We start from the raw sequence: 15431 nt of genomic DNA, 5'->3' as shown, positions 1-15431 counted from the left end.
AACGATTTTGAACGGTTCCTAAGTCCCCCCCCGGATATAATCTCTGCCCTTAGCACCTTCCAGTTGATCTGGACATAGAGAAATGCCTCTTCCCTGGATTACACAAGGTTGGAATGAAAGTGGGCATGATGCTGTGCTTCGCTGGGGACACAGCAGGGACCGTGCGCCTGCGGGAAGATTGGCAGGAGAGACTCTTCTCATTTAATGCCTTTCTGGTCAGGGCCAGTTAGTCCTGGCGTTGCTTCCCTGCCACCGCAGCCCTGCGCAGCTCCAAGTGCATATACCCGGTTACCTGGGTAGTGACCTGGAGCGAAAAATCCCCTCTGAGCACTCGTGCGTGTTGCTCGTGTGGCTGGCGCTCTGGCTGAGGCTGAGTTAGCCCATGGCATCCTTTGGGGATGCTCCCGCATTCCAGCACCCGAGTGAAGCAGCCACTGCAGCCGCTACCGCTGCTTGCTGGTGCGGATGAAATGCACGTTATGGAGAAATCGGCCCTGGAAAGGTGAATCCACCTTTCTCCAGACGCCAGGTCTTGAGTCCATTCTGCATCCCAGCACCCATGGCTGCACTGCAGTCTGTGGAGAGGGAGAAGGGTCTGTGTAATTCCTGTGAACGCCGAGTGGACGTGGCTCCAGTGAGGGATGGGAGGCAATGGCCGAGCCCTGCCAGCCCCAGCCAGAGCTGTTGTAATTCCTGTGCACCTTTGTCACCCCAGCACGGCTCCGACACGCTCCAGGGCTCGCTGTGTCGAGCGGCTGATGCAGGCTGCAGATTTGGGAGGAGGAGGAGGTTCAGAAAGTTTCTCTTGCAAAAACTCTTCGTCAGCCAAACAGCTGTGCCAGGGGTATGTCAGCACGCGCTGCAGCAGACCTCCCGGTGTCCCTGCGAGGCTGGGAGGAGCCTGTGGGAGATGTGCAAGGGCTGCCACTGCTCCTTGCGTGGGGGCAGAGGTGCCAGCCCCAGACACCTCCTCAGGAGGAGCCGGTTGGGATTACCTCCAGACGCAGGGCATTTGCTCTCCAGGACAGACGGCTTCATTGTACTGAGGCATTTCAGAGCCTTCCCCCCACACTTAGAGACAGAAGATCCATTTTATGATTGGCAGCATTATAGCCATGTTTTACGTAAGCAAGCATGTGGAGAGCAGGAATCATCCCTCTGCATGGGAAATGCTCCCAAGGCAGAAGGGATTTCTGTGACTTTCCCTGCCAGTGGTGGACACGGCATTTCTCAAGTCAGGGATTCGGCTGTGGACTTTGCTGGGAGGGCGAGCAAGAAGGGCGCAGGTTGTGCGGGGGTGCTGGGAGCAGGGCTGGCCCTGGTGCCATAGGTCCTGAGCCCATGCACCCCACGGTCACTAATCCTTGCTCAGAAACACCATCAGGGCTTAGCCTGGAGGGCTGTTATTACAGCAGGATGTCCAGGAGCAATTCTGGTTCTCAGAGCAGAAGAGGTGCTGTACGGTGTCCCCTGCAGACACACTGGTGGCCAAAAGACCAGCCGCTGAACGGACAGTGTCCCACAACCTGGTCAGAGTGATGCAGTTAGTTATTCCCACGTCTGGGAGCGTGGGCAGCCTCCCCTGTCCCTTCCTGGGTGTTTTCTGCAGCTATTGCCAATGCATTTCAAAGGATGCTGGCTGCTTGGGACCCTCCTCCTCCTTGATGCCTGCGTAGTGTCCTCCTGTGGCTAAGGAGCCCTTCACTTCAGCCATTAGATGTGCTCCTTCCTTTTTGGCATCCCATAAAAGCAATATGTCCAGTAGCAATGATACTGGGCCCAGGGATGACTGGCTTATCTGCATTTTAGAAACAGTCCCTAATACAGGGGATGGGTACAGTCGGGACGAGCTGGGTGAGCAGAGGATCTCCCAAGATCTCCCTGGTGGTGGAGCCCAGGTGCTGCTATCACAGGCGTTGTGTCGGAGGGTCTCCTTCCATGGGGGTCTCCATGAGATCAGTGCAGAGGGTGCTGCAAAGCCTTTGCGGGTGGCATTTTGCTCCCAGCCTTTTGTGTTCTGCTCCCAGCGTTTCACCATCAAGAGTTAAGGAAGTGCAAAATTTCCCATGGTTTCTGCAGTGCAGGATGCTCAGTGTTCAGGGTGCATCCACCTCACGCCCTGTTTTGGAGACTGAAAGTATCTCCCAGGCGCAGGCATGGCCAGAGGGCCAAGGGGGCAGGGCAGGGTGTAAGCAGGGACTGCCCCAGAGCAGAGGAGGCCTCTTGGCATGGGGCAGCAGCGGGACGGGAGGATGTGGTTTGGGGCAGAGCTACTCCCAGCTGTCTGATCCTTGTCTTATTTTCCTTCCAGTTACTACATTGATGGCCGAGTGGCCAAAGTGACGGACTTCCTGAAAACGCGCCTCTTAGACACACTCTCTGACCAGATCAGGAAAATCCAGAAAGTGCGTGAGTGCGAATGGTCGGTGAGGGGGCACCGTGCCCGCGGTGCCTGGCCTTGGCACAGCTGGTGGCCAGGGCTCTGGCCTCAGCACCGACATGTTCCCGGGGAGCTGGCGTGGGGCAGGGATGGAGGGTGGCTGTGGGGGGTGACTGTCCTCCCAGCCCAAATGCAGCCAGCCCTCATGCAGGGGATGGGAGGAAAGTCCGGGCGGCATGATGCCTGGCCCCGGGGTGGGATGCGCGGTGGGTCGGGAGGGAAGCGGCCACTGGCTGCAGCGTGGTGTGGGCTGGATGCACAGCAGACACTGCCGTGCAAAGCTTTTCTAACGCAGCCAACTCTCTGAAAGCTTTTCTAACCCATCCGTTCCTGAAAGTTTCTCCCAAGGATGAGAAGAGGGAGCAACCAGGCGGTTCCAAACCGTCCCGAGCACAGCCAGTGCCGTGCCTGCTCCGGAGGCGGCTCCTGCTGCAGTATCTTGCCCCACTCGCTGCCAGTGCATAAAAATTTTGCTTGCAAAGTTGTGACAGTTGCATTTCCAGGGTGATTTTTCACTGGTGGAGAATCATGAACATCGTTATGAACAACTGTTGGTTTGGGTTTTTTTTCCCTGATGATCGTGTTTTGACTGTGTTATAAAACCCAGCTGTTGCTGGCGGGCTGTGTCAGATCCACGGCTCTGCCTGGCCAGTGCAGCCTGCAGCGAGCGCTCCTCTCCCCGCCGGCCGGGGGGACACACATCGCATCTCTAGCGACTGGGTAGGGAATGGGGGCTTCGCAGGTCCCCCCCGCTTCGGCTGATACAGGGGCCAGGGCCGTGACTGGCCCGCTCAGCTGTCATTCCGTCAAGAAATAAGGAACACCTAGTAAGCAGGGAAGGCTTTAGGGACTAGAGGAGATGTCCATCTGTCTGTCTTGTCCAGGTTTTCATACCATACCAGTCACCACAATGTCTTACTGTTGTAATTCCCGCAGGGAGAAACTGTGGGATGAGTAAACAACTCAAAGAGGCCCCAGGAAAGGGGATGCGAGGGTCGGCACAGCAAAAACGGAGGAGAGGAGCCGGTTGCTGAGTCCTCCGGCACAAGCTGGGAATCATCCACGCTCGCGGATGATCCTCCCACTATGGGAAGGCATGGTGGGGCGGCCAGCGGGATCAGCACAGGGGCAAGCGAGATGCACTGGCCACCCTGCTCCCCCTGCGGGGACACAACCCCACCAAAACATGTCCCACCTCCGCTGTGGGTTGGGAAACTGCTGGGAAGGGAGCAGGAGCCCCCGGGTGGGCTGAGCGGAGGGGCCTAGGAGCAGGGCACCAGCAGCGGGATGGCTGGGGATGGCATTTGCTGTCCAGGCCACGGGTGGTGACATCCCTGACAGGACAGGACACCAACCGTAGGGGCTCCCTGGACCCCATCCATCCCCAGGCCAGCAGCTGTGAGGAGCTGCCCTGGATGCAGGTTGGGGGAACTCTCGCGCACACGGGGCAGGATTTGGTCTGCGTGGGGCATGGTCGAGGAAGGGCTCTCCCGGGAATGCCAGTGCGGCTGAGCAACAGCACAGCGCTGGGTGCTAATAGCCTCCAGCTTGGCTTTGAGTCCGTGCATCCTGCCGGGGCTGATTAGAGCAGCTGGGCTTGTCCACTTCCCTGTTTTATTGCTTCCTCTCCGACGGGGGAAGGTGGCGGGCTTAGATAATTACAGGCAGGATGCCAACACCTCTGGGGCTTCAGTCAGGGATGTCGACTCTCACAGGCTGTGAGTGGGAGGCAGCCCAGAGCTGGCGTATTTAACATCTTTGAGGGATCCCAGTCCATCCAGCACATTCCAGCGCTCCTCACTAATGGGGCAGGATACATCAGGCTGCGCGGAGCACTCCTCGGGCCGCTGGGTTTGCAGACATCTGGTCGCAGGAGCTCGTTGCCCGGCCTGGAGAAGTGGGATTGTGGGAGAGAGGATGGGGAGTTGTGTGGTGCCGGAGGTTGCTCGCACTGGGGGAGGGCAGCTCTGGCCAGCTGAGCCCTCCCACCCCACCTGGCATCTCATGGGTGTCTGCACTGACAGCTGGAGCCTTGTAAGGGGTGGGCCAGCATGCTCAGACCTCCATGTCCTGCCTTGCCAGGGACCCCTTGAACATCGAAGCTGCCCCCGCTCAGCCATGGGGCTGGCTCTGCCTGTCGCCAGAGATATCCACTGCTGTCTTCGTGGGTGCCCACTGTTCCTCCATGTGGCTCCCAGGGCTCCCACTCCGCAGAGCCATGAGGGCTCGGGTGCTCCCTCTGGCTGGTGGCCACCTTGCATGGGGCCGTGGAGAGCTGAGGTGACATGGCAGGGCAGCCTGCGGGACGGGGAGTGTGTGGGGAGACCATGGAGAAAGAGTAGGGCCTGGGTTTGGGAGCTTGAGAGCACGTTTGGGAGGACATGTTAGGAGCAGCTCCAGAAGACGGGAAGGGGACACGTGGCAGCAGCGGCAGCAGAGTTGAGGACTAGTGTCCCACCACCCAGACATGATGAAGACACTTGGTGGCCACGCCAGGGCCAGGCAGGCACTGACTGCCCAGCAACACCATACTGAAGGTCTCTGAAACCCTTCCCGGAGCATAGCACAGGAGGTGTCTGCCTTGGCTTTAAATCACCGATTCATGAGAGTCATTTTGGTTGCTTTTGTGTCCCACGCAGGTAGTGAACACATACACGCCGGGGAAGAAGATCTGGCTGGAAGGTGTTGGCGCGACCTCGGCCGGAGGCATGAACAACCTCTCCGATTCCTATGCGGCGGGGTTCCTGTGAGTTATGCCAGCTCGCCGGTGCTGTGGCACTGCCATCCCCATGGGCTCTGTGGGCTCGGGTGCTGCAAAGCCACTGCAGCCAGGAGAGGGCCAGCTCTGTGCCCAGAGACCCCAGCTGTACCCCCTCAGCACTCCCCCGGCAGCCTGGGCACCGTTACTCTCTCCGTAGCATCCCTGTTACCTCTCCTCAGCTCTGCTTTCCTGTAGGTGACCCAACCTCTGGCGTACCCAGGGAAGCAGAGCAAGGAGGGGACCGCTCGAGATGCCACACGGGTACCCACGGTGTGCCCGCAGGGCATGGACGTGGAAAGGGAGGTGTGATCCGGGCATGCCAGCTCCAGGACCCCAGGGCTGGCATCCCGACAGGCTTGCCTCACTCAGCAGCTCGGGATCCCCGGGGTCTCCTCCTGCTTTGCATTTTTGGTTCAGGTTGCAGCCACACATCCTTGCATGCATTCACTCCTGGGGCACCTGCCCAGGGAAACGCTCGGCAGGACTCTGCTCTGGAAACCATTTTCTCTCCTTCTTCAAAGCCACAACAATTCCTGGGGCTCCTGGGGCTTGTCTACTGGCACAGCCCCGTGGCACGGGCATCCTGCTGCACAGCCCCAGTTCAGATCTTCAGAGCTGGCCGTGATCACAAAAGATGGAGGAAGATTATCTGGGCTCTGGGGGGAGGCGCGGGGACACACCTGGGGGCATGGGAGGCGCTGGGAGCAGGCAGCTCCCCCTGTGTCAGCCTGACCCCGCTCCCTCCATCCCCAGGTGGCTGAACACGCTGGGCTTGCTGGCCAGCCAGGGCATCGACGTGGTGGTGCGGCACTCCTTCCTCGACCACGGCCACAACCACCTGGTGGACCAGAACTTCAACCCCTTGCCGGTAGGTCTGCCCGGGGGCATCGCGCTGGCGCTGGCTTCTCACCGCTCATTTTGGGGGGATTCTCTCCTTGTGGCCTGTCTGAACTCTGCTTGAAAAGGAATTTTTCCAGATCTGTTTCTTGCAGTGTTAATAGGGGACATTAGTTCATGTCAGACGCAACATGTTGGAGGCAGATGAGAGAGCTGTAGCTGAAACTTAATCTGGTGCCCAGGGTCAGTAGCAAAGGAGGGAGGCTGGTGCCACCAACGGGTGCCAGGGTGGACTACGGAGTCAGAGGAAGGGAGGGATGTGGCAGGACCACCACACATGGCACAGGGCAGGCAGCCAGATGGCTAGTGGTGAGCTGGCCCGAGGGAAGCCAGGCTGGAGCCTCAGCACCTGACTTCAGATCTCTAGAAAATGAGGTGAAGGGCATTCCCAGCTTCACAGGGAGCAGCGGTCCTCACCAGTGCCCCACAGCATCCCTCGCTCTTCAAAAATGCCTGGGCAGGTGGGAATTCCCAGCACACATGGTGCTGATAAAGAAACTGTATGAAAAACACTGTTAAAAGTAGCAGATTTCCTTTTCATCTTTTTTTTTTTGGAGGATAGTAAATACACTGCCTTGTAAGCGGAGAGCCTGGCAGAGCGGCTGGGTGTCCTGCATGGCCCCTGGAAGGGATCTGGGGGGGCTGTGACCCAGCAGACACTGCCGGCAGGACAGACCCATGTCAGAGAAGTGCACAACCCTGCCGCTGCCAACCTGCCTTTGACACTGCTCTGGAATCTCGGGAGGGGCTGCAGGGGGGACAGGGGCTGAGGGAGCTGCATCTCCGTCAGCTCTACCTACTCAGCCGGTGAAAACAGCATCCCCGCGACAGCATCCATGAGCATCAGGGAGGGACATGGGGGGTGTTGGTGACACGAGGTCTGCGCTAAGACCCCCAGAATGGGCTGGTGGGTGGCTCCGGAGAGCAGATGAGTGAGCAGGAGAGCACAGTCCCCTGCCTGGGCTTCCCCCGCACGCACCCCTCCAGCGAGCATACCTGCCAGATCTGGTGGCCCCAGGCTGGGGGAAAGCTGGGGGGCTTTGGACTTTCTTTGAGATGAATCTGAGCCTGGGGCAAGCACTTGATGGATTTCTTCTGAAGAGCCAATTCCCCTGGTGAAGCCTCATCTCCCCCCGTCCCCTAGGCAGCTCATGGCTGGACGGGTACAGGCCAGCTCCTGCCCACCAGGCACAGCAGGGACAGTGGGTGGCCAGTGGCCAGCTCTCACGGCACAGCAGGGGCAGCATCCCGGAGCGGCTGGAGCAGGCGTGCAGTTAGGAGCGGGATGAAAGCCAGGGGATGAGTTCGAGGAATAAACCCCAGGCTGTTTAACACAATGGAGGTCTTTAAACTGGATTTTGCTATTGTTTTAAAGTTAACTCTCCCAATAAGTTAGTTGCCACCCCCGCCATGGCTGTTTACTATCTCTCCCATGTGCTTCAGCATTGATCCCACATCCCACCATCGTGTTCCTGTGCAAACTCCAGTGGGTGCTTCCCCAACCCCTTTCCTGCCACTCCTGTGCTTTAAAGGAGCCACGGGCAGGTGCAAACCTGATGGTTTGAACCCTACAGAGGGTTTAAAAGCTGCAAACACCAAAAAGCCCAGTGAGACCAGAGCATGACCTGCTCCCCAGGGCAGCAGCCGCTCTTTTCCCGTGGGAGCTATCAGGGAGATGAAAGCCACTGGCCCTACCTGCGCCGGGCCGCGGCGCTGTGAAATACAATCTGCTCATTAGCTGCCACGACAAAGAGGTTTCCGCACGCCGGCTGGGCGCGAGGCAGCTGCCTGCTGAGAGAAGGGTCGTACCACCGCGGCATCAATCGCAGCTCCAGCTGGCAGCTCCTCAGGGAGCCAGGAGCCAGGGCTGGGCTCCCCCGTAGCAGCCTTTGCACCTCCCTCTCCCCTGCCACTGCTGATCCCTGCTTGTCAGATAAGAGGATGGTGTGTTTCAGCACGCTGAGCTGGAGTTGAGCCTTTTACAGTGGTGTCCTTAGATGCTGGGGAGCTGAACGGTCCAGGGAGAGTTTCCTGCGTGGTCCAAGGATGCTTTGGCAATGCAAATACAACCCTCCATCCTTGTGCTAAAGAGCTTCCCGTATAAAAGCGCATGATTTGTAGTCTGTCACTGTCGAGCACTGGGCTGCTGCCACAGGAGCCCTCCTCCCTGTCCTTCAGCTGGGCCCCTCAGATGCTGCTGGTCTGGCTCATTTTAGTACTGTCTCTGTTAGGGCACGTTACAGCAAGTGGCATAAGGAAGCTCGTAAAATGTGGGGTGCGTGCCACGTTTGGGGATCGGGGAATGCAGATAACGGGGGTCGCTTGGTGGGCACCGCCACGGGAGTCAGCTTCTAAATCATCACGTCTCATTCTGCCTCTCCCCTGGGGCTGCAGCGCTGGGGGGATTTGTTATGTACAGAGGAAGGAGCAGGGAAATCACTGCACTGCTCTGCGTATAGCAGGATGCTAGCCGCTGTGGCGGGGCCATGCTGTGAGCTAGCGAGGGGTACCCACACGTCAGGTGGGCAGAGAGCACAGCCGCTCTCTGGGTGCAGGCACCGGGCAGCAAACCCGAGCAGCATGGTGGGGCTTGAAAACAAACTTGTAAACTCTGGCCGTTTCAGTGGGAAATGCAAGAGTACCTGGGAACAGCTGCTTGCAGGCAGGGATAGAGTGAACCTTGAAAGCGGAGGTTTAAGCTAGTCCATCCCTGGCTGTGCACTGCAGTGGCTTGCCAGTGCAACACAGCCTGGCTTCTCAAAAATGGTCTCGGATGGCAGCGGTGTGGCCCAGGGGCACTGCAGCTTCATGGAGAAATTAGGGAGATGCTCATGTCTCTGCTGGGCTTTCCGCATACAGCTGTCTCATGAGCTAAGCAGCATCTTGTGGCTTCTGGGGCATCTTGCAAGGGGCATTCGTGCCCCCATGCAGGTCTTTCACCCATGAGAGAGCAGCTCTGGGCACCTGTCCTGGCTGCCAGAATTGCCCATGCACCCTCTCCTCGGAGGTGGTGCAGAGGTGCGTCTCTGATCCTCCTTCCAGGTGCAGATCCAAGGAAAGAAGTTTCTCTTCCTGGACTAATGGGGACCAAAACAGGAGAAACTGGGTGACACAAGATTCCCCTGGCCTGGGCATGGAGGCTATCAGGCTGGGCGATCAGGCAATCAGAAACGCTCCTGCCGACCTTAATACAACTGATCTCAAGTGTTTTAATGCCTTGTTATTTTGGGGATAACTTTTCCATATATCATTAGAGTGCTTTTTCTTCCCGAGTGACTGGGGCAGCCAGCTGTATAATACTCAGGGCTTGACTGCATGGCTTGTGCTTGAGAAGCCCTTCAAATAAAGCCTTCTCGCAGGTACGGCAGTCTGCCTGCCTGCACCTAAACCCGTCTGAACGTGTGTGTGGGAGCGGGGAGCGGAGGAAAGGAGGGCAGGAGCAGCACTGATATTCGCCCTTCACAGGCCAGTGCCTTTGAAATGCCGGTCTGGCATTTCGCAGATCTAGGCTCATTTCAGGCACGCAGTGTCCATACTCCATCTCTCCTTAATATCACTCTGAAACAGTCCAGAGGCATGCAATACATTTATTTCATTGCAGAACCCCCCAGGTAGGCGTGAGCTTTCTCTTCAGATTGTTAGAGCATGTTAAAGACCTTTCTGTACGCTCTTCCATGTGGCACTCTCCTCCTTTTTTATCCGTCCTTGGTAGTAATTTCTACTCCCTTAATGCACAGTGCTGTAAGGTTATACCTACGTTTGGAAAAACTCGGGCATGTTCCTAGGCAGGGCCAGAGCAATGCAAATCCCATGGAAAAGCCAATGCTGAAATCCAGGCTTCCATCTCCTGATAGCTGTGGCTCCTCTTGGACCTTCTCCTCAAGACTGTGGACGGCGAGATACTTGGTTGTCCTGGGTTAGGTTAGATGCTAAAACTCCCTTTCTGCATATAAGTTTCATACGCAGCATGAGAAAGGCCCAGAGGGATCACAGGGTGAAGCGACGGCAGGGGCTGCCTGCTCAGCTGTGGTAGTAGAAGACAGTGTGATATTGCCTGAGAATTGATGATGTCCTTGAGAAAGCATCGCAGCAGTGCAGAGGTCGGTGCCTGATGGTGCCGTGGTCGGATGCTTGGATGCTGCAGGTAATTTTTCACCTCCTTTGCTTAGCCCAAAGGCACTGAGGAGCTCCATGGGAAAGTTACTGTCTGTCCTGGAGGAGGGAGGACCCTGGGCTCGCATCAGGTCTGCCCTTAGCGATCTGTCCCCTTTCTACCCGGGCTTTCATAAAAGCCCTGGTGTGAACGAGCCCGGTGCCAGGTTGCCACCGTCCCCAGCATCCCTTGGGATCCTGAAGGCAGAGCCGTGGTGTGAAACGTACCCTTGGGCTGCACCTGGCCATTTGGTACCGACGGCGCCTGCCCAGCCTGTCCCAGCACCTCCCCAGTGGGGCACCAGTTGGTCCCCCCGGTCTCTGGGTGCACAGAGGCAAGGGACTCCCCAGCAAGATGCTGCACCAGGTGCCAGGGGCAGGAGCAGGCCCCCCAGCTTCCGCCTGCCGCACGTATGAACTCCCCGGTGCGCTCATTAGCTGAGCTGGCTTGGCCAGAGGCACTGCTAATTGCAGCTGGAGGTCCCAGCCATCTCCCCGGACGGTGCCTCTCCCCCAGCTGCTGTGGGGGCCAGGTCTTCACCCACCTGCCCCATCCCCATCCTGCCATCCACTCCCACAGTGGCTACCCGGCTGCTGCGCTGGGCAAGTGTCAAGAGACGAAGAGAAGGCTCGGCATCAGTAGGGGGAAGTGTACGGAGAGAGCCCTTTCCCGCAAGCGCTCCTGCTCCCACCGCCGAGCCCGGCCAGCTGGCTGCAGGGATGGGGGAATTCAGCCCCGCTGCTGCACCGGCCCATCTGCACGCCCAGCACTGAGTCACCGCAGCCGGCCGAGCTGCCAGGGCCAGGACTGCGGCTGCCGTGTCCCCCCCCGCCGGCGGGGACCCTCGGCTCTGGGGTCACTGTCACGGAGAGGGTGGCTGGGTTGGGCTGCTGCGTGCCGTGGGTGGCGCGGGAGCAGGGTCACGGTCCCAAACCTGGGATTGACATGGGGTGGAGGGAGGGAGCGGGTCCAATGGAGCTCACACGCACATGGAAACTGTTCCTGATGGCCATAAATCTGCCGCGCGGGTGTCTGGCACCCCCATCTGCCCTGCACTGGCTCTGGCGGGAGAGATGCCTGCAGACGGGGAAGGGGTGGGAGAGGCGAGGACAGGCAGGAGCTGTCTGTACGGGATATTCGCTCGGGCTGCGGGAAGGAGGGGTGAAATCCCGGGCAGTTCAGGTGTGCGTGGGGGAAAGGCTGTCCCAGGAGATGTCAAGCTGGAGAACGGCCTGCTGAAGGGCAGAGTGGAAATGGTGCCCTGCAGAAATCTCCCAGCCAGCCTGGGGATGAACGCCTGGAGCAGGTCTGAGCAGGGCATCCCCTCCGCTGCCTTGTCCTTTCAACCATGGTCGTACTCAAGGACTGTGGCATCCTCTGCTCTCTGCACCCTCGCTGCATTCAGCCTTCCAGGAGCTCTAACTCTGCTCTGAGGCTCGTTTTATCTGAGAGCAAGGAGACAGATTTAAAGCGCCTAAACTCTGCTTGCTGTCACGGCGGGTTAAGAGGCCTTTCCCTCTTAGTGCACCATAAAAAATGTCTCTGAAGTGTGTATGCTTGGAGTCTCAAATGCATCAAAGCCGTGCTGTGGCTAGCAGCTCTGGCACCCACGCGCCGGCGCTGCAGGGCTTGTGCAGACCCGGAGCCAGGCTGCTCCTCCTGCACTGGAGACTGGGGCAGAGACATGGTCCAGCTGGGACCAGCAGCAGCAGTTGGTACATGGAAGGATGGACACAGCCACTGCCCATGTCTCCCGGAGGCACTGTGCTAGTGACGGGCCTGCCCACCTTGGTGACAGAGCCATCCTGGGGCTGTGGAGGAGGTGGGACATCAAGACCCTTCCCAGGGTGGGTTGGTGCTCGCTGGTGGAGCAGAGGAAAGTAGCATTATGGTGAAAAGCAGCAGCAGAACAGAAAACAGCAAAGAAGTCACATTTGGTTTCCAAGTCCTCTGATAACAGCAACTCTGCTCCCTTCCTACGGCCTCCATGGCCTGGACCCTGCTGGGGAGAGGTGATGACAAAGGAGAGGTTTGGCTGTCCCTCCATCTGCTCAGCTCCCTGGGAAGGTGGAGGACACTGGCTGGGGACCAGCTTGTGAAGGGCAGCGGTAGGCAGGGGCCACTTCCCACAGGCCACTTTCCCAGTGCCTGAGCAGGCTGTCCCCTTGGTGCCACCGGTGCCTGGCAGCAATTCCTGTGTCTGCCGCTCCCACAGCAGGAATTTTGCCTTAGTATCAGTATTTGGCCTTTTAGAGCAAAAGTGACAGAGACATGGGAGAGGGGCTGAGCAAAGGGTGCAATGGTTTGAAGGCTGGGAAGACGTGATGCTCATCAGAGGCTTGACGGGTTGTGCTTCTGGCACAGCTCGGGGAGACCCCAGGCTGTGGGACGAACGGCTGATGCTCAGCCCGAACAAGGAGCTTGTGGTGCTGCTGGCACCAGTGGATGAGAAAGCTGCTCTCCAACCCCATGTGTGCACACATGTTAGCAGGTTATTTGGGAGTGGGAGCGGCTATCTGGGCTGTCCCCACGTGCTGCGCTTTGGGACTCCTTGCAGAGCCGTTGCAAAATATGACCTGGTTTCCTTTCCCTGACGGAGACCCAGCCTGCCATAAGCCCGGTAAGCACACAGCGTGCACAACACGGCCACGGCAGCGACTGTTCTGCTCTACAGAGCCGCTCCTGCACCGGCTGACATCCCATCACCCTCCCTCGCCCTGCCTGCCTCCTCTCTTCTCCCTCCTTAGCCGAAAGGCACAGGGGTGCGGGACTGGCAGCCCCCCCCAGCCCCATGCCATGCTTCATCTGTAGACCGCTTGCCGGCAGAGAAAGCTGCTGGGAAGATGTGAAGGCGGAAGGCGATGCAGGAAAGAGTGGTGTGAGATGAGGCGTTCGCAGCCGTTAGAGCAGGAAGGAAGGGGATCAGCCCGGTGAAAGCAACGGATGCCCAGGGAGAGATGTCAGCAGCCGCAGGGGACTGGTGGGTGGGCGTCTGCGGGGACTGAGTCTAAGCAAGAAAGGAGTTGGGCAGCATTGGCCAATCCTTTCACAGGTGAAGGTGCCTGGATCAAAGCAAGGGTCTGTCATCTCCAGCTCACACCGCTGGCTCCTGGCAGTCCGGTCCACCTGAATCCCCCTCATTAGGGACTAGGAGGAGCATTGTTCCCTATTCATAGACCCCGTGGTGCTCAGGGCACACCTTCAAATTCCCCCAGTACGGCAGCAAATGTTGTAGGAGACCACTCACCGAGTCCTCAGCTCTTCAGGACCTCCATGCCAGGAGGGTGCACACGCAAAATGGCAAACAACTCACGTCCCCGAGGATGGGTGCATGTGAGCTCGTGAGGACAGCATCAGCTCCTGGAGCAGATCATTTTGACTTCAGCAAATTTTCCCTTTGGGGAGAGGGTCTGCCCTGCTCTGCTTGTCACAGGACCTTGGACAGGATTTGGGTGAGAAAGCCTCAAATTCCCATAGTCCAAGCAGCACATGAAACTCACGGATAACGTTAAAAGCGGCATCAGTCCAGCCTTGCTGAAGGAATGACCAGCCGTGGCTTGAACAGGATGTACGGACCTCCGGAGGGAGAAGGCTTTGGATGCTGAGGATCTCTTTAATCTAGCAGAAAAAGAAAGAACAAGAACCACTGATTGGAAGCTGAAGCCAGACAAATTCAAGCTGAAAATAAGGAGTGGGATTGTTAACAGTGCGGATGTTTAACCGCTGGAACAGACTCCCTGGAAAGTGGCAGCTTCTCCATCCTTCCAAGCCCTCACAACCACAATCACTACTTTTCTGGAAGATGTTTTTGCCAAAAACAAACCATCAGGCTCAACAGAGGGATAAAAGAGTGAAGCTCTCTGTCCTGTGGGGTACGGAAGGCAGACCAGCCAGCCCTTATCGCCGCGCGGGTTGCTTGGACTGTGGAAAAACACAGATGAAGGTGCAGGAATGGAGCAATCTACAACAGGCTGTTGAAACTCGAGCTTGCCTGAGGGACGGAGGAAGAGCTTGGGCAACTCCAGAAGAGGGAAGAAGCAAGAGGAAGAGGAGGAGGGTGGGCAGCAGCCAGCTGATGCTGCTGGCGACACGGGGACACAGAGCCGTGCCCTGGCAGCCCCAGCCTGTGCCTGCTCATTTGAAGTTCAGCTGCCTTGGCCGGTTACAGCTCCCAGGAGATCGAAGGGCTACAGCTCTGTTACTCCAGTTTTCTGGTTATGGCAACATCTTCTCGCATCTGGTGAACATGGAGTTGAACAAACTCGGGCGGGCTGTAAAGCTGCTTCGCTGCCTCTAGGAGAGAGCGTGGGGATACACTCCTGCGCCCTTCCTAATGGTTCTGGAGACAAGGGCGTCCGGTTAATAGGTCTGTCTGAGGGTCTGCCTAATGAGCCTTGTTTCCAAAAGCTGAAGTCTCTAAAACCTCCTGCAATGAATTAAAATGTGCAAAGAGATCAAGTGCGCAAAGCCCTCTGGGCTTTCCCCATCCAGTGGAAAGCTCGTGGGTCTTCACTGGCCCCTTGGTGCTCAGTGGACGTGTCTGGCCTGAGCTCTGCGCATCAGCTCGCTTGAGACAAGGGCCCTTCCTGCCCATAAATCAGGGGTCGGGGCCAGGAGACCTCCTGGGGCGCAGGACGGCTCTGCCTTCAGGTGCTTCTCACCTGCAGCTCCGCGGGCTGCAGTGGCAGCACTGCTTAATGGGTCTGCAAAGTAATTAAAGCAAGAAAGCTCCCTCAACTCCCAGGGGACTAATAGCGGACCAGATTCCTGTCTGTTATTCCTCCTCTACCGCTACAGCTGTATTGCTGGCTCAGTCCTCACAACGGGAGCCCTCCCTGACTCCAAAAGCCAAATCCTTTCTGCGGTTGTGCTGGTTGGAGCCGTGCATCTCCCAGGGGATCACTGGGACTGCCTCCACCGGGATGCCTGGAACCATACTGAAAAGTGGGTGCTTGTCTTTGCCTGCTGGGTACTGCCAGCCTGGGTCCACACTTGCACGAGGTTTACCATATGGGAGGGAGTGCCAGCCGCTGCCAGGCGTCTGGGGAGAGGTCGCTGATCGGTGGTAAAGCCACCCCAGTTGCAGCCAAGATCAGTTTCAAGAGTGACTGCTTCCCAAGCTGGTCACCGTTTGAAGAGGAGGCAGTGGCTGCAGGTGCCCAACATCCCACGTGTGATTC

At 58.0% G+C, this 15431-nt stretch overlaps 1 protein-coding gene across 2 annotated transcripts in view; it reads left to right on the top strand.

The window, feature by feature from the left end:
• The window catches only part of HPSE2 (heparanase 2 (inactive)), a 112277-nt gene that overhangs the window by 92087 nt on the left and 4759 nt on the right, over positions 1 to 15431 (top strand). For both annotated transcript variants that reach the window (XM_063339899.1, XM_063339898.1), the window contains 3 exons: positions 2312 to 2405; positions 5080 to 5186; positions 5955 to 6069. In XM_063339899.1, the coding sequence (XP_063195969.1) occupies positions 2312 to 2405; positions 5080 to 5186; positions 5955 to 6069 (316 nt within the window). The remainder of the gene's footprint in view (positions 1 to 2311; positions 2406 to 5079; positions 5187 to 5954; positions 6070 to 15431) is intronic.

Source organism: Chroicocephalus ridibundus, chromosome 6, assembly GCF_963924245.1.
Source record: "Chroicocephalus ridibundus chromosome 6, bChrRid1.1, whole genome shotgun sequence".
Taxonomy (NCBI): domain Eukaryota; kingdom Metazoa; phylum Chordata; class Aves; order Charadriiformes; family Laridae; genus Chroicocephalus; species Chroicocephalus ridibundus.
This window is presented reverse-complemented; position numbering and strand designations above follow the sequence as displayed.